Here is a 24,150-nt window from a genome sequence, read left to right on the forward strand (position 1 = left end):
CCGACATGAGGGACCTAGTCCCGGGAGTCCCCCCCCCCCCCCCCCCCCCCCTAGTGCGCTAATCCCGCCGTCGTGTTGGCGAGTCCTCTATGCTCACTTGGTCGCTGCTGTTGGCCTTTTTTTTTTTTCTTGAGCTTTTCACTGCACTTCACCGCAAATTAGCATGAAGCTAAACTTCACTTGCATTCAGTGATTCTCAATTATTTTCGGTAAATAGCACCATTTGTCTATAACATTGTTATAAGTACACCTCCGCATGGCATTGTATCTTTATTAACATTTATAAATAGTATCACTTGTCTATAACATTGTTCTAAGTACACATCTGCATGGCACTGTATCTTTATTAACATTTAAAAGTAGTATAAATTGTCTATAACATTGTTCTAAGTACACCTCTGCGTGGCACTGTATCTTTATTAACATTTATAAATTGTATATTATGTCTATATCATTGTTATAAGTACACCTCTGCATGACACTATTTTATTAACATTTATAAATAGTATCATTTGTCTATAACATTGTTGTAAGTACACCTCTGCATGACACTGTTTTTTATTAACGTTTATAAATAGTATCAATTGTCTATAACATTATTATAAGTACACCTCTGCATAACATTGTATTTCATAACATTTATAAATAGTATAATTTATCTATAACATTGTTATAAGTACACCTCTGCATGACACTGTTTTTATTAACGTTATTAAATAGTATATTTTGTCTATAACATTGTTATAAGTACACCTCTGCATGACACTAGTTTATTAACATTTATAAATAGTACCATTTGTCTATAACATTGTTATAAGTACACCTCTGCATGACACTGTTTTTTTATTAATTTATAAGTAGTGTATTTTGTCTATAACATTGTTATAAGTACACCTCTGCATAACATTGTATCCTTATTAACATTTATAAATAGTATAATTTGTCTATAACATTGTTATAAGTACACCTCTGCATGACACTATTAACATTTATAAATAGTATCATTTGTCTATAACATTGTTATAAGTACACCTCTGCATGACAGTTTTTTTTATTAATTTATAAGTAGTGTATTTTGTCTATAACATTGTTATAAGTACACCTCTGCATAACATTGTATCTTTATTAACATTGTTGAATAGTATAATTTGTCTATAACATTGTTATAAGTACACCTCTGCATGACACTATTAAAGGCCTACTGAAATGAATTTTTTTTATTTAAACGGGGATAGCAGATCTATTCTATGTGTCATACTTGATCATTTCGCGATATTGCCATATTTTTGCTGAAAGGATTTAGTATAGAACAACGACGATAAAGATTGCAACTTTTGGTATCTGATAAAAAAAAGGCTTGCACCTACCGGAAGTAGCGTGACGTAGTCAGTTGAACATATACGCAAAGTTCCCTATTGTTTACAATGATGGCCGCATGAAGTGAGAGAGATTCGGACCGAGAAAGCGACAATTTCCCCATTAATTTGAGCGAGGATGAAAGATTTGTGGATGAGTAAAGTGCAAGTGAAGGACTAGTGGGGAGTTGAAGCTATTCAGATAGGGAAGATGCTGTGAGAGCCGGGGGTGACCTGATATTCAGCTGGGAATGACTACAACAGTAAATAAACACAAGACATATATATACTCTATTAGCCACAACACAACCAGGCTTATATTTAATATGCCACAAATTAATCCTGCATAAAAACACCTGCGTGTTTGTTATGCTAGCTCCTAGCTCCTCTGCTAGCTCCTAGCTCCATAGAACACGCCAATACAATTCAAACACCTGATCAACACACACAATCACTCAGCCCAAAAGACCGTTCACCTAACCCAAGGTTCATAAAGCTTATATATTTTTAAAAAGTTACGTACGTGACGCGCACATACGGTCAAGTTATCGAATGTTTAGCAGCCAAGGCTGCATACTCACGGTACCTGATATTCAGCTGGGAATGACTACAACAGTAAATAAACACAAGACATATATATACTCTATTAGCCACAACACAACCAGGCTTATATTTAATATGCCACAAATTAATCCTGCATAATAACACCTGCGTGTTTGTTATGCTAGCTCCTAGCTCCTCTGCTAGCTCCTAGCTCCATAGAACACGCCAATACAATTCAAACACCTGATCAACACACACAATCACTCAGCCCAAAAGACCGTTCACCTAACCCAAGGTTCATAAAGCTTATATATTTTTAAAAAGTTACGTACGTGACGCGCACTTACGGTACGGTACGTGTTATGCTAGCTCCTAGCTCCTCTGCTAGCTCCTAGCTCCATAGAACACGCCAATACAATTCAAACACATGATCAACACACACAATCACTCAGCCCAAAAGACCGTTCACCTAACCCAAGGTTCATAAAGCTTATATATTTTAAAAAAGTTACGTACATACGCAAAAAAAAGCCAAAGCTGCATACTCACAGTAGCACGTCTGCGTCTTTGTCATCCAAATCAAAGTAATCCTGGTAAGAGTCTGTGTTGTCCCAGTTCTCTACAGGCGTCTGTGTATCCAAATCAAAAGTCCTCCTGGTTAGAGTCTCTGTTATCCGAGTTCTTCCATCTTGACTGCATCTTTCGGGAATGTAAACAAAGAAGCGCCGGCTGTGTACTGTTGTGGCTGACTACGTTCGAAAAATACGTCCATTTCGCACCGACAACTTTCTTCTTTGCTTGCTTGGCTTCCTTCTCCATAATGCAATGAACATGATTGAAACAGATTCACGAACACAGATGTCCAGAATACTGTGGAATTATGAAATGAAAACAGAGCTTTTTCATATCGGCTTCAATGTGGAAGGCATACCCGTGTTCGCCGGGCTACGTCACACGCATACGTCATCCTCAGAGGCGTTTCGAACCGGAAGTTTAGCGGCAAATTTAAAATGTCACTTTATAAGTTAACCCGGCCGTATTGGCATGTGTTATAATGTTAAGATTTCATCATTGATATATAAACTATCAGACTGCGTGGTCGGTAGTAGTGGGTTTCAGTAGGCCTTTAACATTTATAAATAGTATCATTTGTCTATAACATTGTTATAAGTACACCTCTGCATGACAGTTTTTTAAATTAATTTATAAGTAGTGTATTTTGTCTATAACATTATTATAAGTACACCTCTGCATAACATTGTATCTTTATTAACATTTATAAATAGTATCATTTGTCTATAACATTAGTATAAGTACACCTCTGCATGACATTGTATCTTAATAGTATATTATGTCTATTACATTGTTATAAGTACACCTCTGCATAACATTGTATCTTTATTAACATTTATAAATAGTATAATTTGTCTATAACATTGATATAAGTACACCACTGCGTGACATTGTATCTTTATTAACATGTATAAATAGTATCATTTGTCTATAACATTGTTATAAGTACACCTCTGCATGACATTGTATCTTTATTAACATTTATAAATAGTATATTTTGTCTATAACATTGTTATAAGTACACCTCTGCATGACACCGTATCTTTATTAACATTTATAAATAGTACCATTTGTCTATAACATTGTTATAAGTACACCTCTGCATGACACTATCTTTATTAACATTTATAAATAGTATATTATGTCTATAACATTGTTATAAGGACACCTCTGCATAACATTGTATCTTTATTAACATTTATAAATTGTATATTATGTCTATATTATTGTTATAAGTACACCTCTGCATGACACTGTTTTTCATTAACGTTATTAAATAGTATATTTTGTCTATAACATTGTTATAAGTACACCTCTGCATAACATTGTATCTTTATTAACATTTATAAATAGTATCATTTGTCTATAACATTGTTATAAGTACACCTCTGCATGACACTGTTTTTGTATTAATTTATAAGTAGTGTATTTTGTCTATAACATTGTTATAAGTACACCTCTGCATGACACTGTTTTTCATTAACGTTATTAAATAGTATATTTTGTCTATAACATTGTTATAAGTACACCTCTGCATAACATTGTATCTGTATTAACATTTATAAATAGTATCATTTGTCTATAACATTGTTATAAGTACACCTCTACATGACACTGTTTTTGTATTAATTTATAAGTAGTGTATTTTGTCTATAACATTGTTATAAGTACACCTCTGCATAACATTGTATCTTTATTAACATTTATAAATAGTATCATTTGTCTATAACATTGTTATAAGTACACCTCTGCATAACATTGTATCTTTATTAACATTTATAAATAGTATCATTTGTCTATAACATTGTTATAAGTACACCTCTACATGACACTGTTTTTGTATTAATTTATAAGTAGTGTATTTTGTCTATAACATTGTTATAAGTACACCTCTACATGACACTGTTTTTGTATTAATTTATAAGTAGTGTATTTTGTCTATAACATTGTTATAAGTACACCTCTGCATGACATTGTATCCGCAGGTGATTTTTCTTTCCGATCCAATACCGAGTAAACTTCAGGCCGATGCTTTGTGCAAAAAGCTAATACGTCTGCTAAAATTGAAAAGGCTGTGTATTTCAAATCATACAATAGGGCCACATACTGAAAACTCAAAGTATGCGACGGCCATATTGATTTATTTTTTTAAAAGAAAATGCTAAAAACCGATATTGTGTCAGCTCTGTATTATAGGGATATTATTATAAAATATATATATTTTTTTCTCATTACATACTGATTTTTTTGCTCTTTTGTCTTACATTTTTACAATTGTTTTTTCCCCCCCTGTAAGAATAGAATACAAATTATATTAATAATACAATTGTGTAACTTCATAACTTAGTGTGTCAAAAATATTAATGTTCAGTTACACATTTAAGGTGTTTTTATGGTTGTTGTCATTTTTCAGACTTTGTTTATATTTTAGGTTTATTTCGTTTTTATTTTAAAAGCTTCTAATACAAACCCCAAATCCACAAGTGGCAAAAAAAGACTGAGAAAGTTGAGGAATGCTCATCAAACACTTATTTGGAACATCCCACAGGTGAACAGGCTAATTGGGAACAGGTGGGTGCCATGATTGGGTATAAAAGCAGCTTCCATGAAATGCTCAGTCATTCACAAACAAGGACGGGGGCGAGGGTCACCACTTTGTCAACAAATGCGCGAGCAAATTGTCCAACAGTTTAAGAACGACATTTCTCAACCAAGCTATTGCAAGGAATTTCGGAATTTCACAATAATATCATCAAAAGATTCAGAGAATCTGGAGAAATCACTGCATGTAAGCGGCAAGGCCGTGACCTTGGATCCCTCAGGCGGTACTGCATCAAAAAGCGACGTCAGTGTGTAAAGGATATCGCCACATGGGCTCAGGAACACTTCAGAAAACCACTGTCAGTAACTACAGTTGGTCGTTACATCTGTAAGTGCAAGTTAAAACTCTACTATGCAAAGCCAAAGCCATTTATCAACAACACCCGGAAACTCCGCCGGCTTCGCTGGGCCCGAGCTCACCTAAGATGGACTGACACAAAGTGTTCTGTGGTCTGACGAGTCCACATTTCAAATTGTTTTTGGAAACTGTGGACCTGGTGTCCTTTGGAACAAAAAGGAAAAGAACCATCCGGATTGTTCTAGGCGCAAAGTTATTTTGGAGGGTAAACAATAAATTAAGTGATGTAAATGTTTGGTTCAAACATACTGTATATCCAAGTTAGCCTACTTTGTGATTTGTCGTGTTTTTAATCGCCAGCTTCTTCTTGTTCCGCCGCTAATCCCTGATGTCCATTTTTTGGACGACACATGTTGATCATGTCCAGGATTAACGTGACATCTTTCTTGCTGCCGAGGATTATCATGAAGACGTTTTCTGTCATCTGGTCTGACCAGCGTTCATGTCATCATCACAGGAAGTTGTTATTATTGCTGCTATGCAAGCACCCATTCACCTGCTGCACAGCACCATTGAAAGTGTGCCTTTTTTAGCTCATTTAGCTAAACTTGTCCTATGTCATCATGCTAACGTTGGCATGCCAAAGTTTATGTTAGCTTTTTAGCTAATTTTGTTCGGTTTAAATCTTAAAAACATGAATTTTGATACTTGGCATCTCTTACATTAGCATGCTAATGTTAGCATACTAATGTCTTATGCCAGCTTTTAGCTACTTTTGTATGTTTATACCTTTAAAATCATATATTTGGATACTTGTTGCCATCTTAGAAGTAAGCTAACTTCTCTTACTTAAGCATGCTACTGTTAGCATACTAATGTCTTATGCCAGCTTTTAGCTACTTTCGTATGTTTATACCTTTAAAATCATATATGTGGATACTTGTTGCCATCTTAGAAGTAAGCTAACTTCTCTTACTTAAGCATGCTACTGTTAGCATACTAATGTCTTATGCCAGCTTTTAGCTACTTTTGTATGTTTATACCTTTAAAATCATATATTTGGATACTTGTTGCCATCTTAGAAGTAAGCTAACTTCTCTTACTTAAGCATGCTACTGTTAGCATACTAATGTCTTATGCCAGCTTTTAGCTACTTTTGTATGTTTATACCTTTAAAATCATATATTTGGATACTTGTTGCCATCTTAGAAGTAAGCTAACTTCTCTTACTTAAGCATGCTACTGTTAGCATACTAATGTCTTATGCCAGCTTTTAGCTACTTTTGTATGTTTATACCTTTAAAATCATATATTTGGATACTTGTTGCCATCTTAGAAGTAAGCTAACTTCTCTTACTTAAGCATGCTACTGTTAGCATACTAATGTCTTATGCCAGCTTTTAGCTACTTTCGTATGTTTATACCTTTAAAATCATATATGTGGGTACTTGTTGCCATCTTAGAAGTAAGCTAACTTCTCTTACATTAGCATGCTAATTTTAGCATATTAATGTCTTATGCCAGCTTTTAGCTACTTTTGTATGTTTATACCTTTAAAATCATATATTTGGATACTTGTTGCCATCTTAGAAGTAAGCTAACTTCTCTTACTTAAGCATGCTACTGTTAGCATACTAATGTCTTATGCCAGCTTTTAGCTACTTTTGTATGTTTATACCTTTAAAATCATATATTTGGATACTTGTTGCCATCTTAGAAGTAAGCTAACTTCTCTTACTTAAGCATGCTACTGTTAGCATACTAATGTCTTATGCCAGCTTTTAGCTACTTTCGTATGTTTATACCTTTAAAATCATATATGTGGATACTTGTTGCCATCTTAGAAGTAAGCTAACTTCTCTTACATTAGCATGCTAATTTTAGCATACTAATGTCTTATGCCAGCTTTTAGCTACTTTTGTATGTTTATACCTTTAAAATCATATATGTGGATACTTGTTGCCATCTTAGAAGTAAGCTAACTTCTCTTATATTAGCATGCTAATTTTAGCATACTAATGTCATATGCCAGCTTTTAGCTACTTTTGTATGTTTATACCTTTAAAATCATATATGTGGATACTTGTTGCCATCTTAGAAGTAAGCTAACTTCTCTTATATTAGCATGCTAATGTTTTACGCTATCTTTTTAGCTAATTTTGTACATTCAAACCTAAGAAATATGAATTTTTATACTTGTTGCATCTTAGAAGTAAGCTAACTTCTCTTACATTAGTATGCTAACGTTTTATGCTAGATTGTTAGCTAATTTTATATGTTTAAACCTAAGAAACATGAATTTTGATATTTGGCGCCATCTTCGAAGTATGCTAACGTCTTTTATATTAGCATGCTAATGTTAGCATACCAATGATTTATGCCAGCTTTTAGCTACTTTTGTACGTTTATACCTTTAAAATCATATATTTGGATACTTGTTGCCATCTTAGAAGTAAGCTAACTTCTCTTACATCAGCATGCTAATTTTAGCATACTAATGTCTTATGCCAGCTTTTAGCTACTTTTGTATGTTTATACCTTTAAAATCATATATGTGGATACTTGTTGCCATCTTAGAAGTAAGCTAACTTCTCTTATATTCGCATGCTAATGTTAGCATACTAATGTCTTATGCCAGCTTTTAGCTACTTTTGTATGTTTATACCTTTCAAATCATATATGTGGATACTTGTTGCCATCTTAGAAGTAAGCTAACTTCTCTTACATTAGCATGCTAATTTTAGCATACTAATGTCTTATGCCAGCTTTTAGCTACTTTTGTATGTTTATACCTTTAAAATCATATATGTGGATACTTGTTGCCATCTTAGAAGTAAGCTAACTTCCCTTACATCAGCATGCTAATTTTAGCATACTAATGTCTTATGCCAGCTTTTAGCTACTTTTGTATGTTTATACCTTTTAAAATCATATATGTGGATACTTGTTGCCATCTTAGAAGTCAGCTAACTTTTTACGTTTTTACGCTATCTTTTTAGCTAATTTTGTACATTTAAACCTAGGAAACATGAATTTTTATACTCGTTGCATCTTAGAAGTAAGCTAACTTCTCTTACATTAGTATGTTAACGTTTTATGCTAGATTGTTAGCTAATTTTATATGTTTAAACCTAAGAAACATGAATTTTGATACTTGGCGCCATCTTCGAAGTATGCTAACGTCTTTTATATTAGTATGCTAAAGTTAGCATACCAATGATTTATGCCAGCTTTTAGCTACTTTTGTATGTTTATACTTTAAGCCCCTATACATTTTGATACCATCTGAGAAGTATGCTAACTGCTCTTATATTAGCAAGCTAACGTTTTATGCTAGCTTTTTTGTTAATTTTGTATGTTTAAACCTAAAAAAACATGAATTTTGATACTCATTGCCATCTAAGAAATACGCTAACTTCTCTTATATTAGCATGCTAACGTTTTATGCTAGCTTTTTAGTTAATTGTGTATGTTTAAAACTAAGAAATGTTGATGCTTGGCGCCATTTTGGAAGTATGCTAACGTCTCTTATATTAGCGTGCCAATGTAGGCATACTCATGTTTTATGCCAGCTTTTAGCTACCTTTGTATGTTTATACCTTAAAATGATAGATTTTGATACTTGTTGCCATCTTAAAAGTAAGCTAACTTCTCGTACATTAGCATGCTAATGTTTTATGCTAGATTTTTTAGCAAATTTTGTATGTTTAAACCTAGGAAACGCCTACTTGGAAGTATGTTAACGTCTCTTATATTAGCATGCTAACAATTTAAGCTAGCTATTTTAGCAAATTGTGTATGTTTAAACCTAAAAAAATCATGGATTTGGACAGTTGGCGACATATTAGACGTTATCCGGCTTTGACCGACCCCAGGCCAGAGGTTCAGGGCACAGATAGCAAGCCCAATAACATTTTCGCAGGAATTTTTTACTTATTATTGTCAGAATAATTGTATCTAAGTTATCACAAAACTTTGTGTTTCAACGAGTTCCCGGCGAGCAGACAAAAGCTGTATTTGATATTACCAATCAAAAGGCTTGTAAAACTCCACTATGTAGGATGGGAAGCGACATGAAGGTGTCGTTTTTTTTATGTATTGTAATCCACAGGAAGACTTTGTCTTGACCCGAGATCTACAAAGTGGAGAGGAAGCAGGACCTGACCCCCCTCCAGGCACCTTTTCTTTGAACTGTTTTGTGACCAAAGGCAGCGGCTGTTTACGACCCCCGTCCCTTTAGAAACAGCTGTTGCCATGTAATCAGAGAAAGTCTAAATAAAAGAGGAGGCGTACAATCTTTCGTCAGAGCGTAGTGGGAGACTGTCCAGACGTTTCTCCTCAATTGAGCTAAATTGAATTCTGTCTCTGGTTAATTCCTTGCTTCTTGTCTTGTTTAATAGATGTCATCAGTGTTTGAACCTGACAATTATTATTATTAATATTATTGTTATTATTACAGGGTGTGCTTCCAGACCGCTCACTTCTACGTGCAGGAAGGCTCCTCCCCACGAGTCCTCGCCACACCTGCTTTGACGTCAGGTAATCCGATTCGGCACGTTTGCTGTCCGCGGGCCGCGCACTCTTCCAAAATAAAAGCCCCATGTCAGTGAGCTTACTACCTAAATGTCAGCGGTTGTCCCCCTCACTTCCTGTTTTACCTCCCAGACGAAGGCGAGGCGCTTCCTGTCCAAGATTTTGTCCGACGCGTCGCCGATCTCCACCAAACATGCGGCTTCCCACGCAAGTTTGAAGTGCGTCTCAGCACACGTGTGTGTGTGTGTGTGTTTGTATTGTGTGTGTGTGTGTGAGTGTGTGTGTATTGTGTGCGTGTGTATTGTGTGTGTGTATTGTGTGTGTGTATTGTGTGTGTGTATTGTGTGTGTGTATTGTGTTGCATGTGTGTATCATGTGTGTGTGTGTGTATTGTGTGCGTGTGAGTGTGTGTGTGTGTGTATTGTGTGTGTGTATTGTGTTGCATGTGTGTATCATGTGTGTGTGTGTGTTTATTGTGTGTGTGTGTATTGTGTGGGTGTGTGTATTGTGTGGGTGTGTGTGTATTGCTTGTGTGTGTATTGTGTGTGTGTATTATGTGTGTGTGTGTGCATGTATTGTGAATGTGTGTGTGTATTGTGTGTATATTGTGTGTGTGTGTATTGTGTGTATGTGCATGTGTGTGTGTATTGTGTGCGTGTGCATGTGTGTGTATTGTGTTGCATGTGTGTATCATGTGTGTGTGTGTGTTTATTGTGTGAGTGTGTGTATTGTGTGGGTGTGGGTGTATTGCTTGTGTGTGTATTGTGTGTGTGTATTGTGTGTGTGTATTATGTGTGTGTGTGTATTGTGTATTGTGTGTGTGTGTGTATTGTGTGTATGTGCATGTGTGTGTGTATTGTGGGTGTGTGTATGTGTGTATTGTGTGTGTGTATTATGTGTGTGTGCATGTGTGTGTGTATTGTGTATTGTGTGTGTGTATTGTGTGTATGTGCATGTGTGTGTGTATTGTGGGTGTGTGTGTGTGTGTGTATGGTGTGCGTGTATTGTGTATCATGTATGTGTGTGTGTATTGTGTGGGTGTGTGTATTGCTTGTGTGTGTGTGTCTATTGTGTGTGTATTTTGTGTGTGTGTGTGTGTGCATGTGTGTGTGTGTGTATTGTGTGTGTGTGTGTATTGTGTGAGTGTGTGTGGGTGTGTATTGTGTGTGTGTGTGTATTGTGTGGGAGTGTGTGTATTGCTTGTGTGTGTGTGTCTATTGTGTGTGTATTGTGTGTGTGTGTGTATTGTGTGCATGTGTGTGTGTATGGTGTGTGTGTATTGTGTTATATGTGTGTATCATGTATGTGTGTGTGTATATTGTGTGTGTGTGTGCATGTGTGTGTGTATTGTGTGTGTGTGTATCGTGTGCGTGTATTGTATATGTGTGTGTGTGTATCGTGTATGTGTGTGTGAGTGTATTGTGTGTGTATTGTGATTGTGTGTGTTTGTGTGTATTGTGTGTGTGTGTATTGTGTGTGTGTGGGTGTGTATTGTGTGTGTGTGGGTGTGTGTGTATTGTGTGTGTGTGTGTGTGTGTATTGTGTGTGTGTATTGTGTGTGTGTGTATTGTGTGTGTGTGTATTGTGTGTGTGTGTAGTGTGTGTGCATGTGTGTGTGTGTATGGTGTGTGTGTATTGTGTGTGTATTGTGTTACATGTGTGTATCATGTATGTGTGTGTGTGTGTATTGTGTGTGTGCATGTGTGTGTATTGTGTGTGTGTGTATTGTGTGTGTGTGTGTGTATCGTGTATGTGTGTGTGAGTGTATTGTGTGTGTATTGTGATTGTGTGTGTGTGGGTGTGTATTGTGTGGGTGTGTGTGGGTGTGTATTGTGTGTGTGTATTGTGTGTGTGTGTGTGTGTGTGTGTAGTGTGCATGTGACCGCAAGTCAAGTTTAACCGTGTCGCCTTTTTGTCCACTGTGTTGTCATGGAAACATCCTGGCTTCCCGCTGCACCCCCTCCCTCCCTCCACCCTCCTCTTGGTGGTGGTTAGCTACTGAAGGAGAGCTACGAGGTAAGACCCCGCCCCCTACCGGCACACGCCGCCATCTTGTTTGTTGACGAAAGAAATATATATATTTCTTGACGTCTTCGTGTTGTGTTTGACGCAAAAGCCAGGCCCTTCGGAAAATGCGCTAGCGCCATGCTAATTTACCTTGGATTCGCCATAGACGGGCTACTGTTAGCATTAGCGATTTTACATGGCGATTTCAGCGGCTCCAAATTTTGCGAGTATGTTAATGTCTTCTATCATTAGCATGCTCACGTCAGGTGACATTTTATGCTATCCTTTAAGCTAATTTTGTATGTTGAACCTAAAAGTCCTTCATTTGGATACTAAGTGTCATTTTATCGTGCGCTGTGAATAAATGCGTGCGTTGCAGGAAGTGTGCGCGGCCAACGCGGCCATGACCTCGGACATCTCCAACCATCCCGACAACAAGACGAAGAATCGTTACAGCAACATCCTGGCCTGTGAGTGTTACCATAGCAACCAGACACTGCGGATGAGAGGCTCCATCCTTCTCATCCCGCGTCCTTCAGCGGAGGCGTTTTCATCAAAGAACATTTGTCAAGTGTCTTTTTAGTTTGGGCTCGTGTCACCAAGTCAGCGTGGGATAAAAAAAAAAAAAAAGGCGCCACTTATCCTTCGCCGTCTTCTCGCCTTTCTCCCAGACGACCACAGTCGAGTGCGACTCCGCAGCAAGGACGGACGCAGCCGAGACTACATCAACGCCAACTTTGTGGACGTAAGGAGGCCTTTTTACAACTTCCTGCTCCCACTTTCTGTCCCGGGTTTTGTTGGCACATAGATCAGGGGGTCCAGACTTGGTCCAGCAAGGGCCGCTTGAATAACATCTGAAAGATGCGGGGACCACTTTGATGCGTTTGCTACGTGAAATGTAAAAAAACAACACAATGTAGTGTAGGTCAGTCATTATATGCTAAACTACATGCCAAACATGGATTAGCTTGCTAACTTTTGTAGCCAAACTCCTATAACTTGCTAACTGTTAGCATCCTGCATGCTAACATCGGCGTTCTAACTTTTTTTTAGCCAAATTTTGCGGCCGAACACCTGAAACTCCTATAACTTGGTACATGACACATGCTAACTGTTAGCAATGTTAGCATTCTAACTTTTTTTGCCAATTTTGCAGTCGAACACCTGAAACTCCTATAACTTGGTACTTGACACATGCTAACTGTTAGCAATGTTAGCATTCTAACTTTTTGAGCCAATTTTGCAGCCAAACTCCTACAACTTGCTAACTGTTAGCATCCTAATGTTAGCACGTATGCTAACATCAGCGTTCTAACTTTTTTTTCGCCAAATTTTGCGGCCGAACACCCAAAACTCCTATAACTTGGTACATGACACATGCTAACTGTTAGCAATGTTAGCATTCTAACTTTTTTAGCCAATTTTGCAGCCAAAAACCTCAAACTCCTATAACTTGCTAACTGTTAGCATCCTGCATGCTAACATCAGCGTTCTAACTTTTTTTTAGCCAAATTTTGCGGCCGAACACCTAAAACTGCTATAACTTGGTACTTGACACATGCTAACTGTTAGCAATGTTAGCATTCTAACTTTTTGAGCCAATTTTGCAGCCAAACTCCTACAACTTGCTAACAGTTAGCATCCTAATGTTAGCACGCATGCTAACATCGGCGTTCTAACTTTTTTTTAGCCAAATTTTGCGGCCGAACACCTAAAACTCCTATAACTTGGTACATGACACATGCTAACTGTTAGCAATGTTAGCATTCTAACTTTTTGAGCCAATTTTGCAGCCAAACTCCTATAACTTGCTAACTGTTAGCGTCCTGCATGCTAACATCGGCGTTCTAACTTTTTTTTAGCCAAATTTTGCGGCCGAACACCTGAAACTCCTATAACTTGGTACATGACACATGCTAACTGTTAGCAATGTTAGCATTCTAACTTTTTTTTGCCAATTTTGCAGCCAAACTCCTACAACTTGCTAACTGTTAGCATCCTGCATGCTAACATCAGTGTTCTAACTTTTTTTTAGCCAAATTTTGCGGCCGAACACCTAAAACTGCTATAACTTGGTACTTGACACATGCTAACTGTTAGCAATGTTAGCATTCTAACTTTTTGAGCCAATTTTGCAGCCAAACTCCTACAACTTGCTAACAGTTAGCATCCTAATGTTAGCACGCATGCTAACATCGGCGTTCTAACTTTTTTTTTGCCAAATTTTGCGGCCGAACACCTAAAACTCCTATAACTTGGTACATGACACATGCTAACTGTTAGCAATGTTAGCATTCTAACTTTTTGAGCCAATTTTGCAGCCAAACTCCTATAACTTGCTAACTGTTAGCATCCTAATGTTAGCACGTATGCTAACATCGGCGTTCTAACTTTTTTTTAGCCAAATTTTGCGGCCGAACACCTGAAACTCCTATAACTTGGTACATGACACATGCTAACTGTTAGCAATGTTAGCATTCTAACTTTTTTTTGCCAATTTTGCAGCCAAACTCCTACAACTTGCTAACTGTTAGCATCCTAATGTTAGCACGCATGCTAACATCGGCGTTCTAACTTTTTTTTAGCCAAATTTTGCGGCCGAACACCTGAAACTTCTATAACTTGGTACATGACACATGCTAACTGTTAGCAATGTTAGCATTCTAACTTTTTGAGCCAATTTTGCAGCCAAACTCCTACAACTTGCTAACAGTTAGCATCCTAATGTTAGCACACATGCTAACATCGGCGTTCTAACTTTTTTTTAGCCAAATTTTGCGGCCGAACACCTAAAACTCCTATAACTTGGTACATGACACATGCTAACTGTTAGCAATGTTAGCATTCTAACTTTTTTTGCCAATTTTGCAGCCAAACTCCTACAACTTGCTAACTGTTGGCATCCTAATGTTAGCACGTATGCTAACATCTGCGTTCTAACTTTTTTTTTAGCCAAATTTTGCGGCCGAACACCTGAAACTCCTATAACTTGGTACATGACACATGCTAACTGTTAGCAATGTTAGCATTCTAACTTTTTTTTGCCAATTTTGCAGCCAAACTCCTACAACTTGCTAACTGTTAGCATCCTGCATGCTAACATCGGCGTTCTAACTTTTTTTTAGCCAAATTTTGCGGCCGAACACCTAAAACTCCTATAACTTGGTACATGACACATGCTAACTGTTAGCAATGTTAGCATTCTAACTTTTTGAGCCAATTTTGCAGCCAAACTCCTATAACTTGCTAACAGTTAGCATCCTAATGTTAGCAGGCATGCTAACATCGGCGTTCTAACTTTTTTTTAGCCAAATTTTGCCGCCGAACACCTCAAACTCCTATAACTTGGTACATGACACATGCTAACTGTTAGCAATGTTAGCATTCTAACTTTTTTTGCCAATTTTGCAGCCAAACTCCTACAACTTGCTAACTGTTAGCATCCTAATGTTAGTACGTATGCTAACATCGGCGTTCTAACTTTTTTTTAGCCAAATTTTGCGGCCGAACACCTGAAACTCCTATAACTTGGTACATGACACATGCTAACTGTTAGCAATGTTAGCATTCTAACTTTTGTTGCCAATTTTGCAGCCAAACTCCTACAACTTGCTAACTGTTAGCATTCTAATGTTAGCACGTATGCTAACATCTGCGTTCTAACTTTTTTTTTAGCCAAATTTTGCGGCCGAACACCTCAAACTCCTATAACATGGTACATGACACATGCTAACTGTTAGCAATGTTAGCATTCTAACTTTTTGAGCCAATTTTGCAGCCAAACTCCTACAACTTGCTAACAGTTAGCATCCTAATGTTAGCACGCATGCTAACATCGGCGTTCTAACTTTTTTTTAGCCAAATTTTGCAGTCTAACACCTGAAACTCCTATAACTTGGTACATGACACATGCTAACTGTTAGCAATGTTAGCATTCTAACTTTTTGAGCCAATTTTGCAGCCAAAAACCTCAAACTCTTATAACTTTGCTAACTGTTAGCATCATAATGTTAGCATGCATGCTAAAATTAGTGTTCTAACTTTTTTTTTTTGCCAATTTTGCAGTCGAACACCTGAAACTTCTATAACTTGGTACTTGACACATGCTAACTGTTAGCATCCTAATGTTAGCCTGCATGCTAACATTGGCGTTTTAACTTTTTTTGGCCAATTTTGCAGCCAAAAACCTCAAACTACAATAACTTTGCTAACTGTTAGCATCATGATGTTAGCATGCATGCTAACATTAGTGTTCTAACTTTTTTTTTTTGCCAATTTTGCAGTCCTGAAACTTCTATAACTTGGTACTTGACACATGCTAACTGTTAGCATCCTAATGTTAGCATGCATGGTAACATTGGCGTTTTAACTTTTTTTTGGGCCAATTTTGCAGCCAAAAACCTCAAACTACAATAACTTTGCTAACTGTTAGCATCATAATGTTAGCACGCATGCTAACATTAGTGTTCTAACTTTTTTTTTTGCCAATTTTGCAGTCGAACACCTGAAACTTCTATAACTTGGTACTTGACACATGCTAACTGTTAGCATCCTAATGTTAGCCTGCATGCTAACATTGGCATTTTAACTTTTTTTGGCCAATTTTGCAGCCAAGAACCTCAAACTCTTATAACTTTGCCAACTGTTAGCATCATAATGTTAGCATGCATGCTAAAATTAGTGTTCTAACTTTTTTTTTTGCCAATTTTGCAGTCGAACACCTGAAACTTCTATAACTTGGTACTTGACACATGCTAACTGTTAGCATCCTAATGTTAGCATGCATGCTAACATTAGTGTTCTAACTTTTTTTTTTGCCAATTTTGCAGTCCTGAAACTTCTATAACTTGGTACTTGACACATGCTAACTGTTAGCATCCTAATGTTAGCCTGCATGCTAACATTGACGTTTTAACTTTTTTTGGCCAATTTTGCAGCCAAAAACCTCAAACTACAATAACTTTGCTAACTGTTAGCATCATAATGTTAGCATGCATGCTAACATTAGTGTTCTAACTTTTTTTTTTGCCAATTTTGCAGTCCTGAAACTTCTATAACTTGGTACTTGACACATGCTAACTGTTAGCATCCTAATGTTAGCCTGCATGCTAACATTGACGTTTTAACTTTTTTTGGCCAATTTTGCAGCCAAAAACCTCAAACTACAATAACTTTGCTAACTGTTAGCATCATAATGTTAGCATGCATGCTAACATTAGTGTTCTAACTTTTTTTTTTTGCCAATTTTGCAGTCGAACACCTGAAACTTCTATAACTTGGTACTTGACACATGCTAACTGTTAGCATCCTAATGTTAGCATGCATGCTAACATTGGTGTTTTAACTTTTTTTGGCCAATTTTGCAGCCAAAAACCTCAAACTAAATAAATTTATAAATAAATTATTTATTTATAAAAACCTCAAACTACAATAACTTTGCTAACTGTTAGCATCATGATGTTAGCATGCATGCTAACATTAGTGTTCTAACTTTTTTTTTTTGCCAATTTTGCAGTCGAACACCTGAAACTTCTATAACTTGGTACTTGACACATGCTAACTGTTAGCATCCTATTGTTAGCATGCATGCTAACATTGGCGTTTTAACTTTTTTTGGCCAATTTTGCAGCCAAAAACCTTAAACTCCAATAACTTTGCTAACTGTTAGCAATTTAATATTAGCATGTATGCTAACATTGGCGTTCTAACTTCTTTTTCTTAAACAATTTTGCAGCCGAATACCTCTACAACTTGGTACTTGACACATGCTAACTGTTAGCAATGTTAGCATTCCAACTTTTTTAACCAATTTTGCAGCCAAAAACCTCAAACTCCTATAACTTTGCTAACTGCAAAATTGGAAAAAAAAATTAAAAAGTTGAACGCCAATGTTAGCATGCATGCTAACAGGTAGCCTGTGTCAAGTACCAAGTTATAGGAGTTTGAGGTGTTCGGCTGCAAAATTGGCCAAAAAAAATAAAAATGCCAATGTTAGCGTGCATGCTAACATTAGGATGTTAACAGTTAGCAAAGTTATAGGAGTTTGAGGTTTTTGGCTGCAAAATTGGTTAAAAAGGTTAGAATGCTAACATTGCTAACAGTTAGCATGTGTCAAGTACCAAGTTATAGAAGTTTGAAGTGTTTGGCTGCAAAATTGGCCAAAAAATAAGTTAGAACGCCAATGTTAGCATGAATGCTAACATTAAGATGCTAAAAGTTAGCATGTGTCAAGTACCAAGTTGTAGAAGTATTCGGCTGCAAAATTGGTTAAAAAAAAAAATATATAGAACGCCAATTTTAGCATGCATGCTAACATTAGGATGCTAACAGTTAGCAAAGTTATAGGAGTTTTGAGGTTTTTGGCTGCAAAAATTGGCCGAACACCTCAAACTTCTACAACTTGGTACTTGACACATGCTAACTGTTAGCATATTAATGTTAGCATGCATGCTAACATTGGCGTTCTAACTTTTTTTTTTGCCAATTTTGCAGCCGAACACCTCAAACTTCTACAACTTGGTACTTGACACATGCTAACTGTTAGCATCCTAATGATAGCATGCATGCTAACATTGGCATTAAAAAAAATGTTTGGCCAATTTTGCAGCCGAACACCTCAAACTCCTATTACTTGGTACTTGACACTTGCTGCTAGCATCCTAATGTTAGCAAGCATGTTAACATTAGCGTTCTAACTTTTTTAGCCAATTTTTGCAGCCAAAAACCTCAAAACTCCTATAACTTTGCTAACTGTTAGCATCCTAATGCATGCTAAAATTGGCGTTCTAACTTTTTTTTTTGCCAATTTTGCAGCCGAACACCTCAAACTCCTATAACTTGGTACTTGACACATGCTAACTGTTAGCATCCTAATGTTAGCAAGCATGCTAACATTAGCATTCTAACTTTTTGTTTGCCAATTTTGCAGACGAACACCTCACACTCCTATAACTTGGTACTTGACACTTGCTGTTAGCGTCCTAATGTTAGCATTCTAACTTTTTGTTTGCCAATTTTGCAGCCGAACACCTCACACTCCTATAACTTGGTACTTGACACAGGCTACCTGTTAGCATGCATGCTAACATTGGCGTTCAACTTTTATTGATTTTTTTGCCGAATTTGCAGCCGAACGCCTTAAACTCCTATAACTTGGTACTTGACAAATGCTAACTGATAACATCTTAATGGTAGCATGCATGCTAATATTGGCGTTCTTCAAAATTTTTTTGCCAATTTTGCAGCCGGACACCTCAAACTCCTATATCTTGGTACTTTACACATGCTAACTGTTAGCATTCTAAAGTTAGCATGCATGCTAACTTTTTTTTTGTGCCAATTTTGCAGCCGAACACCTCAAACTCCTATAACTTGGTACTTGACACATGCTAACTGTTAGCATCCTAATGTTAGCAAGCATGCTAACATTAGCATTCTAACTTTTTGTTTGCCAATTTTGCAGACGAACACCTCACACTCCTATAACTTGGTACTTGACACTTGCTGTTAGCGTCCTAATGTTAGCATTCTAACTTTTTGTTTGCCAATTTTGCAGCCGAACACCTCACACTCCTATAACTTGGTACTTGACACAGGCTACCTGTTAGCATGCATGCTAACATTGGCGTTCAACTTTTATTGATTTTTTTGCCGAATTTGCAGCCGAACGCCTTAAACTCCTATAACTTGGTACTTGACAAATGCTAACTGTTAACATCTTAATGGTAGCATGCATGCTAATATTGGCGTTCTAAAAAATTTTTTTGCCAATTTTGCAGCCGGACACCTCAAACTCCTATATCTTGGTACTTTACACATGCTAACTGTTAGCATTCTAAAGTTAGCATGCATGCTAACTTTTTTTTTTGCCAATTTTGCAGACAACCACGTCAAACTCCTATTACTTGCTGTTAGCATCCTAATGTTAGTAAGCATGCTAACATTAGCATTCTAACTTTTTGTTTGACACACTCTTATATTTTGGTATTTGACACATGCTAACCGTTAGCATGCACGCTAACTGTTAGCATGAATGCTAACATTAGCGTTCTAACTTTTTTTTGCCAAATTTGCAGCCGAACGCGAGGATTCATATAACTTGGTACTTGACACATACCAACTGTTAGCATCTTAAAGTTAGCATGCTAACATTGGTGTGCTAGCTTTATTAGCCAATTCTGATCACCTCAAAGTCACATCATTTGGTATTTGACTCTTATGTGTCACATGGCTTCTGCCACCAGGGCTTCAAGACCAGGCACTCGTACATCGCAGCCCAGGGTCCCCTCAAGTCCAGCACCGACGACTTCTGGCGGATGATTTGGGAACAGAACGTGGGCGTCATCGTCATGATCACCAACCTGGTGGAGAAAGGCCGGGTGAGCTCTAGAAAGACCAGGTCTAGACTAGAGGGGAGCCAGAAGTTCAGTTTGGGGTACCTCCATCTTCATTTGAAATGTCTGACAAAATAATGGCTGCACCTTTGCCACCACCTTGTGGATGATGTGAGTAATTCAGGTTAATGACCATAAATTGCACATGGAAGTGTACACAGAACAGCATGTACCTAGCTTCAAAAAACTTCCCTATGACTAACTTACAACTAACTCTGTTTGATATTGTCATTACTGCCACAAGTGGTGGAAAAGTGTACTACAACTGAGGGCTGATGAATCTTTGGATTCGATTCTTGGCGGTAACGATTCGATTCAGATCCGATTCTCGATTCAAAATTGACACTTTTTTTTAAAACAATTGGATGCCAGTTTTATGATGAACTACATCTACAAGCTCGCTAGCGTCTTTTATGTTAGCATAATGACGTTAGCATGCTCACATTTTTTTGGTAACTTTTTGGTTAATTTTGTATGTTTAAACCTAAAAATCATGATTTTTGATACTTGGTGCCATCTTGGAAGCATGTCAACATCTCTTATGTTAGCATAATGATGTTAGCATGCTAACATTTTTTGTAAATTTTTTAGCTAATTTTGTATGTTTAAACCTAAAAATCATGATTTTTGATACTTGGTGCCATCTTAGAAGCATGCTAGCGTCTTTTATGTTAGCATAATGACGTTAGCATGCTCACATTTTTTGTTAACTTTTTAGCTAATTTTGTATTTTTAAACTTAAAAATCATGATTTTTTATACTTGGTGCCATCTTAGAAGCATGCCAGCGTCTTTTATGTTAGCATAATGACGTTAGCATGCTAACATTCTTTGTAAATTTTTTAGCTAATTTTGTATGTTTAACCTAAAAATCATGATTTTTGATACTTGGTGCCATCTTAGAAGCATGCTAGCGTCTTTTATGTTAGCATAATGACGTTAGCATGCTCACATTTTTTGTTAACTTTTTAGCAAATTTTGTATTTTTAAACTTAAAAATCATGATTTTTTATACTTGGTGCCATCTTAGAAGCATGCTAGCATCTTTTATGTTAGCATAATGATGTTAGCATGCTCAAATTTTGTATTAACTTTTTAGCTAATTTGTATTTTTAAACTTAAAAATCATGATTTTTTATACTTGGTGCCATCTTAGAAGCATGCTAGCATCTTTTATGTTAGCATAAAGACGTTAGCATGCTCACATTTTTTGTTAACTTTTTAGCTAATTTTGTATTTTTAAACTTAAAAATCATGATTTTTTTATACTTGGTGCCATCTTGGAAGCATGCTAGCATCTTTTATGTTAGCACAATGACGTTGGCATGCTCACATTTTTTGTCAACTTTTTTGTTAATTTTGTATGATTAAACCTAAAAATCATGATTTTTTATAATTGGCGCCATCTTGCAAGCATGCTAGCTAGCGTCTCTTATGCTGGCATAATGACGTTAACATGCTAACATTTTTTTGTTAACTTTTAAGCTAATTTTGTATGTTTAAACCTAAAAATCATGATTTTTTTTATACTTGGTGCTATCTTGGAAGTATGCTATAGTCTCTTATGTTAGCATAATGACGTTAGCATGCTCACATTTTTTGTTAACTTTTTTGTTAATTTTGTATGATTAAACCTAAAAATCATGATTTTTTATAATTGGCGCCATCTTGGAAGCATGCTAGCCAGCGTCTCTTATGTTAGCATAATGACGTTAACATGCTAACATTTTTTGTTAACTTTTAAGCTAATTTTGTATGTTCAAACCTAAAAATCATGATTTTTTTTTATACTTGGTGCTATCTTGGAAGTATGCTAACGTCTCTTATGTTAGCATAATGACGTTAGCATGCTAACATTTTTTGTTAACTTTTTAGCTAATTTTGTACGTTCAAACCTAAGAATCAAGATTTGTGATACTTGGAAGTATGCTAGTGTCTCTTATGTTAGCATGCCAGCTTTTTAGCCAATTTTGGATGTACACAACTTAAAAGAAAGTTTTTTGATATTTGGCACAGATTTTCGAAAGAAAAAAAAATACATTTTTGATTGCAAATAAGAATCGCGATTAATTTGAAAAATCACTTCTTTTTTTTTAACACACCTAATAAAAATTTAAGTCAAAACACAGCTTCACCACTTTAGTCATCATTTTTGCACTTCAAAAACTGACTCTAGCTCCAGACTTCTTCTGTTTGTTTGATATTGTCATTACTGCCACACGTGGTGGAAAAGTGTATTACAACTGAATACCGCTGCGGCCAGATTCAGGAACCAATTCAGTTTGTAAATGGAGGTTCTGACTACTATAATGTTTTATAAAGTTCCTGGACAAGATGAAGAGTTTTTGTGACGTGTGGGTGTGTCCTCAGAGGAAGTGCGACCAGTACTGGCCGGCGGACGTGCACCAGGACTACGGCGGCATCCTGGTGACGCTGAAAAGCACCCGCCAGCTCGCCAACTACACCCGCCGCACCTTCGCCGTGGCCAACGCGCAGGTCAAAAAGGTCCGCAGGCGTGGCGCCGGTCCGCCTCGTTGCCCGCCGTGTCCGTGACCACCTCCTTCCGTTCCGCCGCAGGGTTCTCAGAAGGGGCGGGGCTCGGAGCGGACGGTCACGCAGTACCACTACACCCGCTGGCCCGACATGGGTGTGGCCGAGCACGCGCTGCCGCTGCTGACCTTCGTGCGCAAGTCGTCCCGGGCCAGGACGGCCGACATGGGCCCGGTGGTGGTGCACTGCAGGTACCTGGTGTACGTGTCCGCTGCGCGCACCTATTTCCTCACCGTGTGTGTGTGTGTGTGTGTGTGTGTGTGCAGCGCGGGTGTGGGCCGCACAGGCACCTACATGGTGCTGGACAGCATGCTGAAGCAGGTGCGGGACGAGGGCGCCGTCAACGTGGACGGCTACCTCAAGCACATCCGCACCCAGAGGAACTACCTGGTCCAGACCCAGGTCAGTTACATATTAGAAGCATGCTAACTGTTAGCATGCTAACATCTTATGCTAGCATTCTTGCTAATTTTGTACTTTTTAACCAAATAATCGTTGATTTCATTACTTGGTGCATCTTAGAAGTATGCTACCTGTTCCCATGTTAGCATGCTAACGTTAGCATGATAATGTTAGCATGATAATGTTAGCATGCTAACATTCTTGCTAATTTTGTACTTTTTAACCAAATAATCGTTGATTTCATTACTTGGTGCATCTTCGAAGTATGCTAACTGTTCCCATGTTAGCATGCTAACGTTAGCATGCCGATGTTAGCATACTAACATTTTATGCTAGCATTCTCGCTAATTTTGTAGTTTTTAACCAAATAATCGTTGATTTCATTACTTGGTGCATATTAGAAGTATGCTAACTGTTAGCATGCTAACATCTTATGCTAGCATTCTTGCTAATTTTGTACTTTTTAACCAAATAATCGTTGATTTCATTACTTGGTGCATCTTAGAAGTATGCTACCTGTTCCCATGTTAGCATGCTGATGTTAACATGATAATGTTAGCATGATAATGTTAGCATGCTAACATTCTTGCTAATTTTGTACTTTTTAACCAAATAATCGTTGATTTCATTACTTGGTGCATCTTCGAAGTATGCTAACTGTTACCATGTTAGCATGCTAACGTTAGCATGCCGATGTTAGCATGCTAACATTTTATGCTAGCATTCTCGCTATTTTTGTACTTTTTAACCAAATAATCGTTGATTTCATTACTTGGTGCATATTAGAAGTATGCTACCTGTTCCCATGTCAGCATGCTAACGTTAGCATGCTGATGTTAACGTTAGCATGATAATGTTAGCATGCTAACATTCTTGCTAATTTTGTACTTTTTAAC

At 37.1% G+C, this 24,150-nt stretch overlaps 1 protein-coding gene across 6 annotated transcripts in view; it reads left to right on the plus strand.

Moving 5' to 3' along the window:
- LOC133646964 (receptor-type tyrosine-protein phosphatase zeta-like) overlaps nt 1-24,150 on the plus strand; it is a 131,094-nt gene that overhangs the window by 92,938 nt on the left and 14,006 nt on the right. For all 6 annotated transcript variants that reach the window (XM_062042941.1, XM_062042942.1, XM_062042940.1 and 3 more), the window contains 9 exons: nt 9,830-9,909; nt 10,036-10,121; nt 11,899-11,919; nt 12,290-12,380; nt 12,582-12,655; nt 20,154-20,288; nt 22,673-22,807; nt 22,880-23,043; nt 23,119-23,254. In XM_062042941.1, coding sequence (XP_061898925.1) covers nt 9,830-9,909; nt 10,036-10,121; nt 11,899-11,919; nt 12,290-12,380; nt 12,582-12,655; nt 20,154-20,288; nt 22,673-22,807; nt 22,880-23,043; nt 23,119-23,254 — 922 coding nt within the window. The remainder of the gene's footprint in view (nt 1-9,829; nt 9,910-10,035; nt 10,122-11,898; nt 11,920-12,289; nt 12,381-12,581; nt 12,656-20,153; nt 20,289-22,672; nt 22,808-22,879; nt 23,044-23,118; nt 23,255-24,150) is intronic.

The sequence above is a fragment of the Entelurus aequoreus genome, linkage group LG03, assembly GCF_033978785.1.
Source record: "Entelurus aequoreus isolate RoL-2023_Sb linkage group LG03, RoL_Eaeq_v1.1, whole genome shotgun sequence".
NCBI lineage: Eukaryota > Metazoa > Chordata > Actinopteri > Syngnathiformes > Syngnathidae > Entelurus > Entelurus aequoreus.